General features: G+C 31.6%; 1 protein-coding gene across 2 annotated transcripts in view; it reads left to right on the top strand.

The window, feature by feature from the left end:
- The first annotated feature begins 1226 nt into the window (after window positions 1–1226).
- Window positions 1227–22151, top strand: part of LOC143050370 (regulator of telomere elongation helicase 1-like) — a 40624-nt gene continuing 19699 nt past the window's right edge. The window contains exons 1-15 of one of the 2 annotated variants that reach the window (XM_076223817.1): window positions 1227–1351; window positions 2875–3029; window positions 3652–3874; window positions 4615–4699; window positions 6115–6196; window positions 6843–6903; window positions 9091–9175; window positions 10808–10892; window positions 11529–11594; window positions 12002–12158; window positions 15019–15057; window positions 17353–17431; window positions 18431–18531; window positions 20488–20546; window positions 21417–21491. In XM_076223817.1, coding sequence (XP_076079932.1) covers window positions 2928–3029; window positions 3652–3874; window positions 4615–4699; window positions 6115–6196; window positions 6843–6903; window positions 9091–9175; window positions 10808–10892; window positions 11529–11594; window positions 12002–12158; window positions 15019–15057; window positions 17353–17431; window positions 18431–18531; window positions 20488–20546; window positions 21417–21491 — 1299 coding nt within the window. In that variant the 5' untranslated portion in view covers window positions 1227–1351; window positions 2875–2927. Of the gene's footprint in view, window positions 1352–2874; window positions 3030–3651; window positions 3875–4614; window positions 4700–6114; window positions 6197–6842; window positions 6904–9090; window positions 9176–10807; window positions 10893–11528; window positions 11595–12001; window positions 12159–15018; window positions 15058–17352; window positions 17432–18430; window positions 18532–20487; window positions 20547–21416; window positions 21492–22151 lie in introns of those variants that run through there. The other variant, XM_076223818.1, reaches the window with a different exon arrangement.

The raw sequence follows: 22151 nt of genomic DNA, 5'->3' as shown, positions 1-22151 counted from the left end.
CCCTTGGGAGTATTAATTTCCACCAAAAGTCCATTCAAACAGTAGGAAATGAAAAATTATTTATGTCTGATATAATAAAAGAAAGAAACTACAAAATGAAGCACTTTTGAAATATTTGCTGCATGAATTATCAAGAATGTGAACAATTCTTTACACAGGAGAGCATAAATTCTATGTAAATTTAGCCTCAAGTGGGCCTCTTTTTTTCTTAGATGAACAATTCTAACACTGAAAATGCTTCCAATGTGACCAAATATTGCCTAATTCCATAAACAGTACAAACTAAACCAGACAATTTCCCATTTTAATAGATTATGTTTACAGAAATACCCAAGTGATACATTTAGGGAATTACGCAGCAAAAAAGGCAAACATTTCAGTAAAAAATATTTGTCGCGACTTGAATTCTGGTGTTTCCAATTGAAAAAATCATTGCGAAAGGTGAAATCAAATACAAAAGAACTATAATATGGTGCATTTTACACAATATAGTTAGTATTGACATCCTAGAATAAAGTTTTATATCATTACCAATCAATTTGACCTATATGATGACTCAGCACTTTTCTCAACACAGTATTGTTCTCAGTGAAAAATTTCTATTCTTTGGGATAAAAATCAAATGTACTAATCAAAAGCTTCAAAATAGTATAAAAGAATTGAAGTCTTAGTGACTTTGATTTCCCTTGCTATCTTCAGTATAGGGAAAACGGTACTATTTATTCTGCCATAGGCGACAATATTAACATTTTCTAAATTTACAACTTTTTAAGATAAAAACTTGGATAAAACAGTTATATGTTGTGTTAGTACTTTATTATTGTGTTTTAAAAATTAAAGCCAAATAGTATCATGACCAACTTCCAACGGAGCTTGTTTATGTTATCCATGCCCACCGTCATTTTGCACCAAATTTATGAAATTTTGCAAGTCTTTTCAAATAATTCTCTAGAAAATATTTCAATAGGTTTCAAAATTTATGTTGTAAATATACACACTGCAGTTATTCATAGATAAATAAAAAATATATTGTACCCTTACATCCAATCACAGCGCTGCTAATTTGACTTCCTTCACCTGCCTTGGGTACACAAAAGGCCAACCTAATGCTGGGAAAATTAAATACTACCGTTTTCCCTATAGATAGAACGGCGGACCAGTTTAGAGTCCGGTCCGGTCCGGGTTTCAGTGCGTGCCTTGGAAGGGAGGTAATTAAAGAACGCGCCAAATTCTAATCTGATGGTTGATCGACAATTTAAAATTTATATATTTTTTTTAAATATAAACAAATGTTGTAATAACTTATATTACCAGCTAGTCTTTTGACCAAAATACATGGACATTTTGAATGGTACTGGTAGTATGTTTATATTTTAATAATACATGGCAAATGTAACTGTAACTTGAAAGAAAAAAACTTCTGGTCCAATTAAAAAAAAAACAAATAACAATTTTCACAATCAAACAGGCACAATTTGCGACGAACTTTTTGTTGATACATTGAATACAAGCCCATCAAATAGAAGATTTTCTAACATCATGCATGCATAATTATTTATTGATGCCAAAGATAGTGTATAGTCTGACAAACGACATACAATTTTATTTGACATCTCAGCTGGTGTTCCACAATAAACAGTTAAATATTAGTCCTATCCTGTTTTGTTCTTTTATATTTAAATGACTGGTCAGTACATCCAACACAGCAACCTTCGATTATTTGCAGTTGGTAACATAATTATTATACAACATAAAGTCACTCAAAACTGCTAACAAACCCTACATTCCTAATAGCACAAAATTTAAAAGAGGACTGGCTCATGTCACAGACTTTCCATACAGACAAGTGCTCAGGGACCAAATTGAGTTTTTATTTCATCTGGCTACAAAATACAGCAATATTTCTGGGGCCAACCTTTTTATGCATCTAAATTTCATTTCTTGACTGTAAGGGTTATAAAACTGTGTAGATTTATAAGATACATATCATTGAAAGTCTGTCCTCCTGGTTTAGACATAGCACAAAATGTGCACCTGAATATAGGTATATAGTATGAAAATTTACTTGGCCACATGTGTATGACTTTGCTTATGAGCCATGCTATAAATCAACCTTCACAAAAGTTGTCATAATTAGTTGTTACATGTAATCCGCTTATCCCATGGGTCATTAATGATGATAAAAATTGATTAAGCCTAATATAAGGTAAGGAGATACTTGAATTAGCATTGTTCAGTCAGTATTTTGTCATTTTGACACAAGACCACGTAATTTTCAACCTATCAGAGGTTAATATTAACAATGTCTTGGATAAGTTCAAATTTCAGTGCCAATAATTTTTTTGTTTGATAATATCCCCTCTGAAAATATTAATTATTCTGTAAATTGTAATGTAAATTTATATTACAATATGTGTATTGGACAACAAATAACCAAAATCAGTGCAGATGAACTATTTTTTAAAGAGTTATGCCCCTTATATATTAATTCTTTGAAAAATTAGTTATTAAGTGCTCTCCAGTGTACAATTTATGCAAGATTTTATAATACTTTTGATATCTTAAGTTTATATCAGGAATTGTTTGGACAAGTTCAAAAATCAATACTGATCAGTTATTTTTTGTTTTTGTTTTAAAGTTAAACACCTTGAAAATAGTTGAAAATATTTTGTTTTTGTTATTGCCCCAGGACAGATATAATATATATGTGCAATTCAGGGTATCCTGGTACTCTGAATAAAAGGAGTTCAGGGTATACATGTAGATAAATGAGAGTGACTCAAATGTGCAGTGAAGCAAGTAAAATCATATTTTAATCTACTTGCTCTTGCATGAATTGGCAATTTCTAAATATTGTTGTTGAATGTTTTTCAGGTTCATTAAATTATTTCAGCATGTTGATGTAATTGTAAAAAGCAAGCAGAACTATGCCATTGTTAAATATAAGTGGGGTACAGGTCAGCTTTCCATTTGAACCTTATGCTTGCCAAGTTACCTATATGGAAAAAGTCATGGAATCCTTGCAAAAGGTATATTTTAAATATAAACTATTTTTGAACATACATATATAGTATTTCTCAAGTATTGTTTAGACTTAAAACTTTCCTGATCACATAGTCTATTTTGTGATGGTTCTGAGTCTAAATGTCAACACAAGGGTTCAATCCCTATCATTGAAAGTACATCAGATGTTCAAAACTTTGTTTTTCAAATTTACAGTGATTCAAAATGCATCTCTTCCGTGATAATCATATAATGAATTGTCTGTCAATAACATAAAGGTTAAACGTTTAATAACATTACTTAAAAAGAGCAAATGGAATTGTGACTGAAAGTTACAAAAAAGTACAGTAACTGAATCTCTTTTGTGAAAAAAAATACTATTGAATGTTCATTGTCATGATTGTCATGTAATGTGATCTACATTGTCATGATTGTCGTGTAATGCGATTGACATTGTCATGATTGTCATGTAATGTGATCTACATTGTCATGATTATCATGTAATGTGATAGACATTGTCATGATTGTCATGTAATGTGATAGACATTGTCATGATTGTCATGTAATGTGATCTGCATTGTCATGATTGTCATGTAATGTAATCTACATTTTCATGATTGTTATGTAATGTAAATTGATTATTTGCAGAATGTTAATGGTATTCTGGAAAGTCCAACAGGAACTGGGAAAACATTGTGTTTACTTTGTTCTACACTGGCATGGCTGGAGTCTAGAAAGGCCCAGACAGAGCTGAATAGACAGGTCTCTATTGCTTCTATTATGGGAGAACAGAGTATACAACAAGATGTAGAAAAACTTAGTAAAAGTTTACAATCATCAACAGGATTGACATGGGGAGGAAGTGAATTTGGTAATTAACAATTTATTGCTGTTTATGTTTGTTATGATTGAAAGGACATAATTTAGGAGACATTGATTTTTATGTCAAGATGAAGTTCAAAGGACCAAAATTCCCCTGCTTTAACTCGAAACACCCTTTATATCAGTATGAATTTAGCTCAATGATACTGGAAAACCTTTTCTATATATTATCATTCATTATTAGAACTTGTGTAAGGATAGATTTACATAATTGAGTATAACTACTTCCTGCTGAGAGTATGTCCCCCACTGTTGATTTCAGCATACGAGTGGTTAAATAGGATCATTATACCTCCCTGCTTCAAAGTTTATAGTTATTTGGTGTCTTACCATTCTGCTATACATCTGTGTGTTTATCTATCCGCCCAATGTTCACTTTCCTAAGCAAATAGACCTATGTTGCTTAATGTGGTGGTTCAGGTGGGTACCATTTAAGTTCAGTCACAGTAAATCTAGTTGTGGTCTTTATTTTATCACTTTTGACAATGAGATAAATCAATGTCACCTTTGGTATCTATGATTGTCTATGTTTTTAGGTTTTATTTAGCAACAGCACCACATTTATGTAGCTGTATGATATTACAAATATATTAAAAAACATCCATAACAATAATTTTTTAACACATTTGTTATGTTATGAACATATATATATATATCCATGACAGATATTTGCACAATTTCCCAAATAAAATAAATAATTTTAAAATTGTAACCATTTCCTCTTTTTAGCTGTGCCAAAAATAATATATGCATCAAGAACTCATTCACAGCTGAATCAAGCTGTACAAGAATTGAAAAGAACAGCATACAACAGGTTTGTATGAATATGGCAGAGTATAATCTACCACATGTATAGTTTTGGGAAAGAAAGGAACACATTTTTCTAAAGCATATCTACCACATGTAAAGTTTTGGGAAAGAAAGGAACACATTTTTTCTAAAGCATATCTATAAAACTTAGGACTAAAAAAATAAGATATGTGTTTCCGGTAACATCATTTTGAAAAATAGGGTCGGTAGGTCGGAATTTTTTTTTTTTTGACATCGTAAATGAAATCCGGAAAATTATCATGGTTTTTCCAAGTCCGGATCCGTAATTAGTTTCAAAAACCGGAAGTGTGCCATTTGCAATGTTTTTGAAGCACCTGCTGTGCAAATTTCTTGGATTTTAACCTATTTGGAATACCTTTTGACATTAATAAAATGTTTTACTTTTTTTTTGAAGATCCAATAAAAAAGTTAGGGTCGGGGCTAAAGAACAGGGTCGGTCGGGTTACCGGAAACATCGATCTTTTTTTTCTCGGCCTTAAGATGCAGCTATGTTCATCACTACATCTACATACTAGCTATCCCATGTCTAAGTAAATACTCACAAAAGAACTGAAACAGTTCAGTTATATCCTTAAGGCTGTTTATTTTCAAGTATGTATGCCAATAGTTTTGTCAAATTGCTTGGCTAGTTTGGTCATTGTTATCAAGTAAATGTATGATAAAAGTACAATTCCAGTGATATTGTTTGCCTTAAATTACTGGAAAATAAAGGCTTTTTCCCCTTGAGAAGAATCCCAATTTGAAAAAAAATGGCTTAAAATTATTCCCAAAAAGACAACTTTTTCCCTAAACAGTGCAGTCTGAGTAATAATTGTGCATGAATTCAACTGAAAAACACTCGTTTATACTTTTTTCATGTCTAAAATGACTATGTGCATATTTGAGGGTATATCTATGCATCATCACTGACAATAAGGGGTCTTATTTCAAAGCAGGGTTCGACTCTTGAAAGGGGTCTGCAAATTGAAGTTTCAGTCAAATTCATGGTTTATTCTAAATTTCCCAATTTGATAAAAATGACGCATATTTTCCCAATAAAAAAGGTAGAGGTAGTTTTGAAAAAAGCCAACAATATCACTGAATTCAGATTGACATACTATGTGGTCTGACATGAAGTCATGAACACATATTGTTCTTTGCTTTGTCAATTTTCATGTACAAAGTATTTCAGCTGCTTTCATTTTAGTCCTTCGATGATGAACTAAGCTCACCACTCACTGCAGTCAGATAGTTTTATTTTGTAGTAGAAATTTGACTGGGTTACCCTGGTGGGTCATGAAAAGTGTGGTCAAACCCCTTAGCTTGTTAATTTTTTTAAGCAAGTTTTATAAATTTAAGTATAATGTTGAAACTGATAATTGAGGTATATAATTACATGTGAGATCTGTTATATTTTAGTGTTAAAGTGAGTGTAATAGGATCCAGAGAGCAGTTGTGTATTCAGGAACAAGTTAGAAAGGAACCTAATAATTCCAATAAAGTAGGTCAAACAGTTCATTCAAATAGCTTATGCCTGTTCTATTTGTACACATATGGTGGTCAGGGAAGGCAATTCCAAAAAAGGGTATATTCCTATAGAGGCAAATTCAGATTTCAATTACATTTTCACAGTATATTTTAATTATAAACTTAAATTGTTCTTTAAATAAAAGTAACTATGGAAATCTTTAAAAAAAAAAAAAATCTATGTCAAATTTCTTTATTTCAATTGCTCTTGACCCAAAGATAAGTGGCCATATATCCAGAAGCCACTAGTTTCATTCAGTCACCAGTCCATTGATTTGGCACTGAATGTAAGTAATAATAAAACTGTTATAATATTCATATCTCCATAACATTCTCAGTGTGAATGTGAATTTTATTTGCCACTGTACAATAAAAAGCCATCTGTCCATCCATCTAGCTATTAAGGGGAGACATAAGTTTTAGTCCACGAAAATAGTTCTACATAGTTCCACTGGAATTACTTATTATTCAATTTTAATTAGAGCTAACTTAATCATGTACCACCCGGTAAAATAAATGCTGTTTTATGTGCTTCAAAATGTTATTTAAAACTGAATGGCTGATACCCATGACTAAGAAAGCACATATTTGTGAATTATTACTCATCTTATTCCTTACAGGTTCATATGTGTAGAGCAAAAGTCAGTGCTAGGACATGTCACATGTATAACAGATTGGAAGGTAGGTTTGTAATTTTATCAAATGTTCAATTTTAAAAAGTACGCAATGGCTGCTGCATAATTGAGTCTTATTTTCAGCCCTGATTTTTGAGACTATTCAAGTTGTAGCTTTAACCATGGAATGGCAACTTCCATAAAACGTTGATTGTTAGACTCTTGAAAATCATTAAAGTCACATGAAATGAGTGACTGGTGAAAAATAATGTTCATCCAATTCTTGAACCAATGTATGTATCTTTAATACTAAAATAACAAGTTATCACCTGTTGCCTATTACCTTATCTGTACGTTCCGCATCTGACAGGCGCACCACCAAACGCTGTATTTAGGATTCTGCTATATACACGGGTCATAATCACAGGGTAGACACTACTAAATCCAAACATTGTCACATTGTTTCCTATTGCTGTATTTCAATCAGTATGACTTTCTAAGATGACAATACGAATACTAAAATTTTTAAAATCTGGACTTAAAATAATGCGTATAGATAGGTACAGTTTTCAATGTGTTAGCCAGCACAAAACATGTAAAACAGCGAATCAAAGAATTCAAGTTTATTTATAACTAATATAGGATAATGCTGTTGATTAAAAAATACTCCATTCCAGGCCCTTTTGTTTTCCAAATAATTAATATTGCCACTGAATAATTGATAAGTTCCAGGTAGACTGGTTCAAACAGAAAGATTTTGAAAGCAGAGAAAACTGTGCATCTTATAATTCTCATGACTTTATCATATGATAATACCAATACTAAAATAAGGCTTACGCATAGTTATATACGTTAATTCAGTCACGGACCCTCGATATCACGGGTGTATTCTAGTATATCATAAACTTTATAGTCTTCGGTGCACAATTTTATCATTTTTTATGCAAACATATCGTATAATCGTTAATTTTTTTCTCTTGGTCTGTTGTGATGAGAAAATATGGTTTCTAATTTTCTAATTAATTGCTGTGTTACACAACAGCCACGTGGCTTGTGCTTTTTCCCCTGGCCCACCCGTGCCCACTCCAGCTATAATCTCTTTTTTGTAAAAATATTGATTACAAATGCTTATGTGTTTTTTTCAATTGATTATTCTTGCAAGTCTTTTGATTAAACAAAAGAAATTACATGCCCACTCCTATGGGTGGGCAGAGTGGACAAGCTAGAAATTTTGCCCACACGGTGCCCACTCCCACTGTGGTCGTGTGGACAATTAAAATCCACCTGAGCTGTAGTGTATGAAGCCGTAGTTAACGGATTGTCACCTTATAGTTAACAATCAACAAAGAAGCATGGATATTGAGCACATGTATAACATGTACAATCAGATAATAGTTTATTTTAATGACAGATTCATGCATATTACAATCACCAGATTTTTACGAGAAGGGTCACACTAAGGTCACTTGCATACAGAAAATTTGTTGGCGAATTGCTTCCTGGAAGCAAACAATTAAAATAAAATAAACTTCTTCTAAATGTGGACAAATTAAAGAAAATTCTACCAGTGGCGGATCCAGAAATTTTCATAAGTGGGGGCCCACTGACTGACCTAAGAGGGGGCCCTCTCCAGTCATGCTTCAGTGATTCTCTATATAAGCAACCAAATTTTTTCCCAAAAAGGGGGGGCTGGGCCCCCCCCCCCCCTAAATCCGCCTATGCCTACTTTAATTTGAGGTTTCATATGACTTTAACCACTTATATAATTGAATTTATCAGATGAATAGCAGAAATAAAATCTAGTCATAAACATTGTTTATTTCACGATCCCAACATGATGTTTTTCTAAAAGAGGGAAGTTTACCAAAAAAACATTATTGCCAGAACAACAAACTAGTAACTACTAGCTACAATTCTAATATGCAAAAGTATATAAGCTTCGACACTGACACAGATTTGTAGCATAAAAACAAAGACCTGAATATATTCCCAGATAAGGCAAACTATGCACCATGATCACCATAAACAACACTTGCTTGATCAACAGTGTTAGATATAACATTTCTAACAAGTAAAAATCTAAAAAAATGTTTTTCAGCATTATGTGACATCTTTTAGTTTGAGTTAAATTAAACAGAGATTTTATTGATTATTTATACTTTTTTTGGTCAAAATCTAAATATTCATCTGTATACATGTCTTCAAAGGGTTTAAAATGCACTAAATTATCTCTTTAAAAAAACTATATTTCCAGATATAAAAAAGAATAGTGATGCACGATCATTGATTGGCAATGTTATAGACATAGAGGATATGGTTACTTATGGTGAAAAACAGAGGTAAGAGTGCTATTTACTTTGTCAATTTTATATATATAATTGTTATCATAACAAACACACCCTTGATGATACGCTTGCATTAACAGTGACATTTCTGGCGTCTTGATTTCTGTGGGACGCAAAAGTTTTAAAGGGGAGTCATCTTTTTGCTGTCTTGACTTGTAGGATAAATTTAACTGATGTTTGATGAATGGCAGTTTCACCGTACTTCAAGATTTCTATTACTGTAACAACTTTTGTTTATAGCAGTCAGGATTTTCTTTATAATTTACACACACGTTTATTGTCCTTCCATTCAGAATAAAAGATGTTATCTGTATATTAAGATGACATGTTCCCTTAGGCCAACTAAAATTAATTAGTAGATTTTCATCCAAATTTTTGAAAATAATGGGGCGGGTGGGAGGATTTTATTTTTTAAATTTTATTTCATATGAAACCCTTTTGTGACGAGTTCTTCATATATGCAAGTGTAATAATAAGCTTATATCATGTATACACAAGTATGAGGAATCTTACATAATATTTCAAATCCTTAAATAAATATATGTAATTGCGGCTTTAAAAACTTAACAACAAAAACGTGTGAGAAATACTCTCTTCAGTTAGACTACATGTACCTACACAAAATGTATTTTGGTTTCTAAACAATGGTTTGTATTACCATAAAATGAAGCAAATGCATTGGAATGCAACACAATTATTATGAGTACAGAATAAAATGAAAACTCAGAGAGTGTTGAAAATAATAGGGTTGGTACTTTATATGCAAGATGAAAATATAATTATCATGTAAAACATGAACTTAATAATGAAAAAAAAGTTGTTGTTTAATGAGTCTTTTTGGGTGTATTTGGACATTTGCTGTTTGTCAACATAAAAAGACAGCCATGGGTAAAATCAAAGGGCTTGCATAAATAAAATGCGTATGTTAGTCGACTTTTTAAATTCAATAAACGGTCATAAATCTGACAAGTTTGTGCTTGTGTTTCAATATCTATAATCCAGTCATGTTTTCTGTATCAATGGTTTCCACGAATCTTGTGCTTTGGGTATCATTTACCGTTTAAATTTCCTGAGACAAAGTCATTGCATAAATAAAAAAGTCCACAGTTTTCTTCTAATCACAGAAATTTGTGACATACCGCGATTTGCAGTCTTGGAAACAGCGTTTTTCTCGTAACACCAATATTTCATGTCATTCTCGTTATCAATCTTTACTCTCGGAAGATGATGTTGTCATCATAGAGCAGCGGAAAGGTCGACTTAAATCATTTTGGTTAGATTTACTCGAGGTACAAAACCGAAATTTGAAACAGGAAGCATTGAAAGAAACGAAATTTTAACGGTTACCGGTAACGGGAATGAACAAAATCCGGAAATCGTAAATTTTATAAAATAAAAAAATTCGGGGCGGGGCGATTTCAGAGGGGCGGGCGGGGATGAAAATCTATCAATTAATTTTAATTGGCCTTATATGAGTAGTGAGTAATTTCATTTTCTCTTTCAAGTATATGTGCAGCAATAGTATAATCAGTTTAACATGACAGTTTTGGTAAAGATAGAATTTTGTAATTGTTGATGTTCTGTCATATCTTATAATGAACCACCCTTTATACATTCTACTTGTAGAGTATGTCCATATTACTTAGCTAGAGAGTTAAAGAATGATGCAGATATTATATTTATGCCATATAATTACTTACTAGATCCAAAAGTAAGTTTTGTATATGTGCAAATATAAAGAATCATGCTGTAATGTATGTGGGTCTTCAACTGAATTGATTGGTAAAATAGCAAAAATATTTTAATTTTGAATGAAATAAGCAAATTTTGAGTTAAGAATACAAGTCATTTGTAAGAATCTTTCATGTAATTGAAGAAAGTTGTTTTTAATAAAAAATTACTACTGTTTTTTAAACTTTGCTTTTTAAGGGGAGGTAACTCAGATAATTTTATTTAAAGAAAAAGGTGGAATTGATAGTAAACTTTTCCATTTTGTAGTATAGCTAAAAAAAATCATACAGTTCCCCAATTATTTATTTTAATTTTATAAAAACATTTATTAAGGGCTGTTTTCTCGAATCTCTTTCAAACTTCTGTCATTTAGTTTTCTATTGATTCTCATTATACTTACTTTTTCCTAAATAATGTTTTCCAAATGTGTCAATTTTTACAACCTGTAGCTTGAAAAAAGCATATAATTATCATGTTAAATTTTGAAGCAGGGTTAAAGGAACAGACTTTATTTAGCATGAAATGTCTATTTCTACCAGTGATTTATACTTTATAACCTTTGATCTATAGTAGAAATTCTGGTCAAGTATTTTGAGTTGTAACGCCTCTTTTTCAGTCAAGGAAAGCTCATGGTGTTGAACTCCAAGGCAACATTGTCATTTTTGATGAAGCTCATAATTTGGTAAGATGATAATATACATGTTTAATTGGACTAGATTAGCTCTTAAAAAAATGATTAAAAAGTGATAAAAGTATTTGGTTTTAGATAAACACTTTTGTGAGAATATGTCCTTATTTAGATTTGTGGATTCTGTACATTGTCATTGTATCTGGATATTGTGTAGTAGATTTTGAAAATATTTATGTCATGTAGTTTTGCATGACTAACATTCTAAATATTCAGTTGATATATATATATAAAGTGAATAGTAATAGAAAGTGTTTAAATATAATTAAAATGTTTACTAGACATGAAAATCATTAATTTATAAACATAATTGCCACAAATATTTTAGCTGTTTATTATGCTAGTTTGCATTGTATTATTATAAACACAGAACCTGATCAGAATTACTTAATCACTTTCAGGAAAAGATTTGTGAGGATAGTTCTTCCTTTGATTTGACCTCTACTGATTTAGCAACAGCCATTGAAGAACTTGCAAAGCTCTCAGAAAAAATCTATGAACTAACAAAACATGAAGATCAAAGTTTGGTAGAAATGACAGATTCCTCAACTATGCCAGGTAAGGGATGTTCCTTCAATAAAAGTGCTGATGTAAAACAATTTAATTTCATTTAAAAGAGGGATGAAAGATACATGAGGAACAGTCAAACTCATAAATCGAAAATAAACTGATAACGCCATGGCTAAAAATGAAAAAGACTAACAGACAAACAACAATACACATGACACAACATATAAAACTAAAGAATAAGCAACACGAACCCGACCAAAAACTCGGGATGATATCGGGTGCTCTGGAAGGGTAAGTAGATCCTGCTCCACATGTGGCACCTGTCATGTTGCTTATGTTATAACAAATCCGGTAAATAATATAATTCGATAGGTCACATTCATGAAAGGGGAGGGGATTGTAGTTTTTATTGCGTCTTACACTTTGAGAAGTGAATAATCTTCAACTACTTTATTCAAATATTGTGTAAAAACATTAATTTTGAGCTATGAAAGTCAAGTGGCTCCAGCATTTTTCTGAGGAAGTTTTAAAAAATTGCAAAGAAATATTTATACAGTGGGTTAGCTTTCATTAGTCTTAACTATCTATAAATTAACAACTGTTGGTTATATTTATAATTTAGAATCATCATTGAAGGTGGGGGACGATTGCACAGATAATTAATTATATTGATGTGCCATTTGTATGCAAGAGTGACATTCCGTTGTATTATGTGCCAATTCGAAAAAGTTATGCGAGTATTCTCTCCACTTAACAGGTTCATTATTGTTGAGCCTGCAACTTTTGTTGCAGAAAGCTCGACATAGGGATAGTGATCTGGCGGCGGCTACGGCTAACTTCTTAAAAACTTTATATTTTAGAAGGTGGAAGTCCTGGATGCTTCATACTTTGTATATAGATGCCTCATGTTACGAAATTTCCGTCAGTCACATGTCCAATGTCCTTGATCTCATTTTCATGGTTCAGTGACCACTTAAACAAAAAGTTCAGAATTTTTGTAATGTTGAATTCTCTCTTATTATAAGTAATAGGATAACTATATTTGGTATGTGCGTACCTTGCAAGGTCCTCATGCCCGTCAGACAGTTTTCACTTGACCATGACCTCATTTCAAGGATCAGTGAACAAGGTTAAGTTTTGGTGGTCAAGTCCATATCTGGACATATGGAAGGACTGGAAGGTGTACATGTCCAAGTGGCAGGTGTCATCTGACTTCATTTTCATGGTTCAGAGGTTATAGTTAAGTTTTTGTGTTTTGGTCTGTTTTTCTCATACTTTATGCAATAGATCTACTATATTTGTTGTATGGAATGATTGTAAGGTGTACATGTCTAGTGGGCGGATGTCATCTGACCTTGACCTCATTTTCATGGTTCAGTGGTCAAAGTTAAGTTTTTAAGTTTTGGTCTTTTTATCTAATAAATGCCAAAGGTCAGCTATATTTGGTGTATGGAAATATATTATGATCTAAATGTCAGTCCCGCAGGTTTTATTTGACCATGACCTCAATTGCACGGTTCATTGCAGTGTTAAGTTTTTGTGTTTTGGTCTATTTTTCTTAAACTATAAGTATTAGGTCAACTATATTTGTTGTATGGAAGCATTGTTAGCTGTACATATCTGCCTGGCATGGTTCATCTGGCCTTGACCTCATTTTCATGGTTCATTGGTCTTTGTTTAGCTATCTTGGTTAATGTCAAGTTTATGTGACAGTTGTAATAAAGCTTTATACTTAGGACTATCAACATAATATCAATGATTAGTAAAGAAGGCTAGACATTTCAGTGTGTGCACTCTTGTATATACTAGTACCAGGGCTTCCAAAATGGTCATATATTCCGGACATTTGTTTAATGTCCGGTAAAAGTCCGGCTGGGAAAAGCATGAAATGGTCATATACTTTTTAGTTTTCAAGGCTTTTTCGGTCATTTTAACATAATTCACAATCTTTTTGACATAATCTTTTGCCTTTAACATCCACACATTTCCGGTCATAAAAGTGACATGATGATTAATTACTAACAAAACAATCCGGACATTGTATAAATTGATCGGTCTCATTTCAGCGGTTTGTATCTAATTGATTTAGTCCAAAAGATTATAATTTTAAGAAAGTAGTTTATCCCATGATTTGATGAAAAATTTAAAAAGGTTTTAAATGAAAAATCGTCAGAACTACGTTGTCTGAACTAGAACACGTGTGCACATGTACACAGGTGGGAAATTTAATTATGCATTCTACATTTCTTCAAAAATGCTAAAATTATCATTTTTATCTGTATCTAACGTTCATTTAAGTATTTTGTTGAAGAAATAAACGTGGAAAGAACTTCTTCGCTCAGTCAAGCTTTGTAAACGTACACGGATTTTACGTATCCGTTTATGGTCCATGTTTTCCATTCTCAATTTTATTTACCATTGTCAAGTCAACATCCGGTTTGAGAAAAATGTGATTTTAAAAACCAAAGTAAAGTTTTTAACAATGTCATTTTGCACAAATAAAGAGTCTTGGGCAGATATATGAGCATGCTGATATGCACACTTTGAATGATGCACTGCCAATTTAACCTAACATCAAATTCATATCAAAGTAAAGTTTAAAATCATTTTTTTTTAATCGAATGTCAATCATTGGAATGGCCATCTGATTACCATAATTGCCTTTTGTGACTAAGTCTTAAGGGATTAAAATCAGGATCAGATTTAAAATGTCCGGCTGGCTCAAATATTTTTTGGAAGCCCTGACTAGTACCTAATTAAATCTATCACAGTTACCATATATTATGAAATTTGAAATAGTTACCTATTTCAGCTCCTCATGTAAATACCCAGTGCTTTAAGTGGTCCACCCTGAGGTTAAATTGTCTATTGTAACTTGTTATTTTATACTTTATGTCATTTATTACAGAACCAGAATTTACTCTTGAAGATCTTCTGCGGTTAAAAGGTAGTTTAAATATTAATCATAAGAAAAATGATGTTAATGAATTAAAGAAACAGACGCATGGCACTCATATAAAAGTCATATAAAAATTTAGCTAGAAATATTGTCGACTGAGATTAAGAAAGAAATATGTCCTTAGACGGATCGTTTCAGGATAATAACTTTTGAATAAGTAAAAAGAAATCAATAAAATTTTAACACAATGTTTATAACCACAAAAGGAAGGTTGTGATTGATTTGGGGGGTTATGGTCCCAAAGGTTTAAGAATTAGGGGCCCAAAGGGGCCAAAAACAGCAATTATCTAGTTTCAAGACAAAAAGTTGTGTATTACTATTTCAATTGTTCTGAATTTGTACCACAACGTTTTATACCATAATGAGAAGGTTGGGATTTATTTTAAAGGGTTATTGGGCAAACAGTCTAGGAATTAAGGGCCAAAAAGGGACCAAAAACAAGCATTTTTCTAGTTTCAAGACAAAAACTTGTGGGTAACTATGGATCTCTCTGACATTGTACCACAAGTTTCCATATAGTACAGGGAAGGCTGGGATTCAGTTTAAGGTTAATTTTCCCGAATATGTAGGAATAAGGGGCCAAAAAAAGGCCAAAACGAAGCATTTTCTACTTTACAGACAATAACTTGTTTTTAAGTGTATGGATCTCTATAATTTTTTACAAGAAGGTTAAGGTGGTACCCAACACTTTCACTAAAATTAATTTGGCTCGTTTAATTTTCATAAAATTTTGTCAAAGTATTTTCTTTGACACTTTAACAAAAATTAAAAAATTTTAAAAAATTTGAACCAACCGTTTTGTCAGAAAAATTACACTGGTTATATAGCAGTTTGACAAACACTAATTTTGATCATTGAGAAGCTTTATATTGCCTTTACAACGCAACGTAATTAAAACGTTTAGCTGATATTACAGAGTTATCTCCCTGTAGTGTTAGGTACCACCTTAAATACCACTAAAGGAAGGTTGGGATTGATTTTGGGGGTTATGGTCCCAATAGTTTTAGGAATTACGGGCCAAAAAGGGGGCCCAAAATAATCATTTTTGTAGTTCTCAAACAATAACTTATGTTTAAGTGTATGAATCTCTCTGAAATTAAACCACAAGTTTCCATATCATGAAGGGATGAATAGTATTGATTTTGGTGGGGTTATGGCTCAAAATGCTTCGGAATTAGGGCCAAAAAAGTGGGTATTTCTGTTCAATGGACAATTAAGACAATTTAAAAGTAGTGTAAGGGTGGTAATTCTAAAACATCAAACATACAATGTTGGGTATGTTTGGATTAACCTCCCTTACACTACTTGTATATTATGTATAAAAAAATGTCAGGTTTTGGACTAATTGCAAAAAAAGGGGGGGGGGGTGTTAGTTGTTTTTAATTTATTTTTTTTTGTCAAATTTCTCAAAATTCCAAATTTTTGAAAAATTAAAAGAAGAAATCTTTAATTGCACAATATTGCGAAATAGATATGTAAGATCTTGACATTTGTTTTGTGTCAGAAACTCATATTATGTCAAAAATTTGATTGCAATCCAAATTCAGAGCTGTATCAATCTTGAATGTTGTATCCATACTTGTCCCAACTGTTAAGGGTTCGACTTCTGCGGTTGTATAAAGCTGCACCCTGTGGAGCACCTGTTAATTTATATCAAAAATGGGGCTAGATAGATATGAAATGATCAAATGAATATTTCTTTGAAAACACAATGTGTGAACTGGATAAGGCAGTTACATGTATAAACACTGACCAGACACAACTGATCATTCACCACACAAATTTATAAGTTACAACAAAAACCATGCAATATTCATTTAATATTCTCAGGGCTGTTCCATAAAAACATACATAGGACCCAGGGAAGGCAACTTAAATTTGCCACTATGGGTGGATGAGAATCATTGTGTTGAACAGGTTAAAAATTATGCATGATTCTAAATTGCTTCTATGGGTGGTCACTCTATTATCAAAGTGCCTACCCTGGGTACCATGTACGTTTTAATGGGACAGTCCTTACAACTTTACAGTTTAAATCAAACTACAACTGATCTGTAATTTAACCAAACTAATTTGGGAGAGCTACAGGCAAGTCATCAATGTCAGTAGTACATTTGCAAAAGGAAGACCTACTTTAATCCTACTAGATTTGACTTGACTTTAATTTTGTATAGTTGTGACAAAAAGGAATTTGGTCAACATTTTTTAATGATCTACTTTATGAAAGTAATCAAATTTTGGCAAACATATAATAGTATAGCCTATTTTTTTGTTTTATTTTAGCCACATTAAAAGATTTAGAAAATAAAATAGATGAAATACCTGTTCCTAATAATGGTAAAGGAGTCACAAAACCTGGCATGTAAGTTCTCTTCATTTTGTATTTCTAAATAGTAAACTATGGTTATATGTGACTTTTCTGCACAAGAACATGGAACAAGTTGATTCTACAGTTATCACTGCAGACTGTAAAACGTGAATTGAAAACTATCTTGAACTGTTATATTATCCTTGTTTTAAAAATTCCAATAGGGAACGTACTTTACATTATTGCAGTATTAAACCAATTTTTAAGAAGTTTCGGCCAAAACGTCTTCAAATTGGTTTAATACATGTACTACAATAATGTTATATTATAGGGTTATTGCATGAATATTGGGGAATATTGTCCCGAGTAGAATTTTATATTGCACGAGCTTGCGAGTGCAATATATGTTCTACGAGGGACAATATTCCCCAATATTCATGCAATAACCCTTTTATTGTATAGCAATATAATATTTGAAAGTAAAAATTGGTTTAAACTAAGATTTTGTTATTGATGACGTCATGAATTTTGACGATTTATTGCACTAGTGCAATATTAGAATTTATTGCACGCTAACTTTTGGTTACTTTCTGTGGGAAATATTATATTGCTATACAATAATATCAGTTAGTGTTAAACTTCAAGATATTTTGATGTGAAGTAAAAGAGATATCGATGTGAAAGTCTATCAAGGAATTTGACAAGATATCAACTACACTAAATTAATGTCAAAGAATGAATTACCTTCAATTTTTGGATCAGTAAATGGAATTGAAGAATAGAAGATTTATGTATGATTGTATAACTATGTTAGATATATGTTATTTAGCAGGACATAACACTTGTAATACACAAATATTCTTGTTGATAATGATTTGATTTCAAAGAAATTTTATATTTGATAAATATTCATTTCATTTGGCTTGTGATTGCTCACCCTCACAGTTATAGCAAGAAATAAAAGCTAGGAACTGAACCTTGTGTCATTGATGTCTGTATCAGCATTTCTGCACATGCATATTCAATATCCTTACTTGTGTTTTTTTTTTACAGGTTTATTTTTGAACTTTTGAGAAATGTGTCTATTGGCTTTGATACTAAGAACTTTTTAATTGAATTGCTGGACAAGATAATAAATTATGTTTCTCAAGATGGTATGTATATTATTTATTATGATAATTAAGGATGACTATGGTGTTACATTTTGTTGATTAGGATTTTGAAATAAGATATAATGAAAATAAACTGCAAAGAAAAAAAATTTCAGAAAAGCTATCAAAATATTGATTTTGAGGTTATTTTGTCAATTAACCCTAGTACTGCAGGACGTCGATATAATGACGACCTGTATAACTTTACTCTACTGCCGGTCGTCGATATATTGATAACTTCCGGTAGTTTCATTCATTGCCGGTCGTCGCTATATTAACTTTCTATACAAGGTAAATGTTTCGAGTTCTAGCCAATCAAATCACGCAGCTATTCTTATTTTTAGTCAATATTATGTCAGAAGAAGGATTTCCCCGTCGAAAGATGTTTTCATTGGTTGCTTCCAGCATTCCATTCTAAAATTATTTTGATGACAAAATTGACCCTGTAGTTTGTTTACATTCGAGTTTTAAACAATAGAAGTCGTCAAAGAAGTAGTGGACAGAGATACGTTTTTATAGCAAGTAGACCCTGAAAATCATGATTGTGTTGAAGAAATAATTCTAAATGATGATTGTATTAAAGAATTTATTGTTTTGATGAGGATGATCTAGAAAATGATGAAAAAATAGCAAATTTAACACGTGGAAAACTGGATACACGTGGTCTCGCTTTTGATGCTGTAAAGAAGTTAAAACTCTGCCGTTGGACAAAATCCAGTGATAATAGATTTCTTTAGTTTAATTATTGATTAAAATTTCATAAATAAATTAGTTGAAGAAACAAACAGAAACACTATAAACTTTTTTTTCTTAGAAAGGACAATAAGTGAATAACATTGAAACCACACTCGTGGTTCATATTCAAATTACCAGGGTTGACATGAAGTTGTGTTTCACAAAAATGAAAATATACTATTGAAACAGCTAGAGTGGGGTGCTCATTTTCGCCATATCTTTCCATGTTTTCTGCAGTTTATGTTCAGGTCATTATGCTTGTGAAGTATACTGATATTTCTATATGAAGATAACTTCAAATGCAAAACATTTTTTAGCTTGACAACGTGTTTGTTTGAAAAAATCATCTGCAAATTAGAATAAAGGGTGTTTGAAATTTCCTGATGTTTTGTGAAAGGGGACGCATATTCGCCGTTTTAACACATCTATTGAAAACCAAATAACTGCAGCTTTAAACAATGTTTATCAAATCAATGTTATTCTAGATGAAAAGCAGACATTTCTAAGGTGTAAAGAACTGATACTTGGGGCAATCAGCCTCAAAGAATTACTAAGAGATACTTCTTTGAAATCATGTTTTTCATTCAGAAAATTGGCCGAAATCGTTGTCCATTTTTCGGTCCTTTGCGATAACTGCCGAAATTTTGTCTCAGTTTAAAAAATTATCAATTTTGTTATTAAAATATAATTTACCAGCATATTTCTTCCATTTCAGCCATCCTTTGAAGTTTTTACACCTCAAAATCATAAAACGGCGAAATTGTGTCCCCGGCGAATATGTGCACCCCACTCTATTTAACTTTTAAGTACAAATTAAATAAGATAAACAAATATGTTTAATGATCAAATAAATAAAAACATAATTTTTCTACTTTTATTTGATTTAACTAAATAATTTCATAATCCACTGTCACTTATTTTACACTATGAAATTCTGCATTCAATTCTGCAAAACAAATACATTCAATGTTATTTTCTAAAATGTTCAGAAATTAAAGAAAATTAACAAAACAATAACATGGTGTAAAACTGATAAATTTCTGGAAAACAACTCGGCACAGTGAGATGCACAGGCTAATTAGCATCATGGCACTGCATTGAACTGATAATCTATTTATAGCTGGCAGTACTAGGGTTAATAAGGAGATTGTAAGCTCTGAAATCATTTAAATATTTTATTAATTTTTTCCCCCATTTAAAGCATTCTGTTTTTCCTTTTTTAAGGACTGACTGGATTCAGTACAAAGGGAGCTGGTCTCACTAAAGTCTGTGATATACTTAAGGTTAGTGTATACCTCTATCTTTACTCAACAGAACTTATATACAATTGAAAAGGTCAATATCCAAAATTGTTAAGACCAAAAAGTTATTTCAACGAGGACGCAGCATGAAGTTAAATATTTTAAGGGTTGACAATTTTGGACTTTCATTGGTTCAATTGTTTTATTATACTCAACTAACTGTGGAAGGGCCTTTTGAACACTTAATATATTCTTTACATAACAAACACCAGCTGACGTTTAAAAATACATTTGCATTCTAGAATTTCTTGAAAGTACAACAAAGGTAGTATGTTTTTGTAAAATATTGATGGCCCTGAAAAGTTCATAACAACTGCTGGCACTCTATTCATGTCCAAAGCCTTATTTCCTTGTCTCTTAAAGGGCTTCCAGTGTAACGTGAATGCTGACATTTTGTTAATTTCCGTCTGTGACGTCATTTTCATGGGAGATAACTCTAGTGCAAATCTAAAACTCAAGAGGTTACTCACCGGTGACTATCACCGCTGGTTGAAATTTTAAGGGTTATTTGTCCTTCCTTGCAATTAAATGAAAATTAATTATATTATTCCAGGTCACGTGATAAGGTGATACCTAATAGAATTGTTTGAAATATATGTAAGGTATAATAATACATATGATTTACAACATTTCTTGAAGTGGACAATTTGTCTTTAACGTTATTTTTTTTAAATTTGCCAAAATAATATTGAAGAAAGAATTGCTGACATAAAAGTTCCTTTTGCTAATACAATTAAGGGGATTCTGCTTTCTTGAACATGAACAGAGAATACATACATATTTGGTCTTTAATTTAATACATAATTATAATGAACATTAGGATTGTACTATGTCTGTTTGATTTCATTTCAGATAATATTTTGTCGAGATTTATCGGATGGAGGGAGCATGCAGTTACATATGGCTGAATTGGCTAAATCATATAAGGTATTCTATTACAAAAATGTTGAGAGTTTGACCATGTGCTATAGGAAGGAGATTATATGAATATTATTTCATAGTTCACCTGGTTTTATTACAACATCCTTCAATAAGAAGAAGGTCACTCTCACTTACATTTCTTGTTTCATTTATTTGTGTTCTATTGTAAATACATCTTCGAATAATAAGAGACATTTGTGACATTTTACTTTTAGCTTATGTAATTGAAAAATCAAGAATTATAGTCCAGTCAAACTAAGATTTAACCTCAAACTAATTGCAACAGAAAATGTTTTAGTTCTAATCTATAGCATAATGCCCTTAATAAACACAGAAAAATGTCCCATAAAATCTAACTTGAGGAAAACTCAAAATCAACATTTTTATTTTTCTATGGAAATTAACACTAGAAGGGAAGATAACTCCGCAAAATGAGTCTTTTTTTTGGTCAGTTTTTGGTTGATTCACTTGAAATTTATGTAAAGCATGATGCTTTGATTGGATTATAAGTTTGTATTTGACTAAATAATATAATCTTCTGCTCCTTAAATGTACAAAACCCAAATTTTCACATTATTTTTTCAAAATGGTCACAAAGCTTCAAATTTGCAATTTCTTAAATGAAAAATGCACACAAAAAAAAAAACTACCCACAACACTTTGGTT

Source organism: Mytilus galloprovincialis, chromosome 1, assembly GCF_965363235.1.
Source record: "Mytilus galloprovincialis chromosome 1, xbMytGall1.hap1.1, whole genome shotgun sequence".
In the NCBI taxonomy this organism is placed as follows: domain Eukaryota; kingdom Metazoa; phylum Mollusca; class Bivalvia; order Mytilida; family Mytilidae; genus Mytilus; species Mytilus galloprovincialis.
The sequence above is the reverse complement of the archived record's forward strand: the minus strand, read 5'-3'. Positions and strand labels throughout refer to the sequence as shown.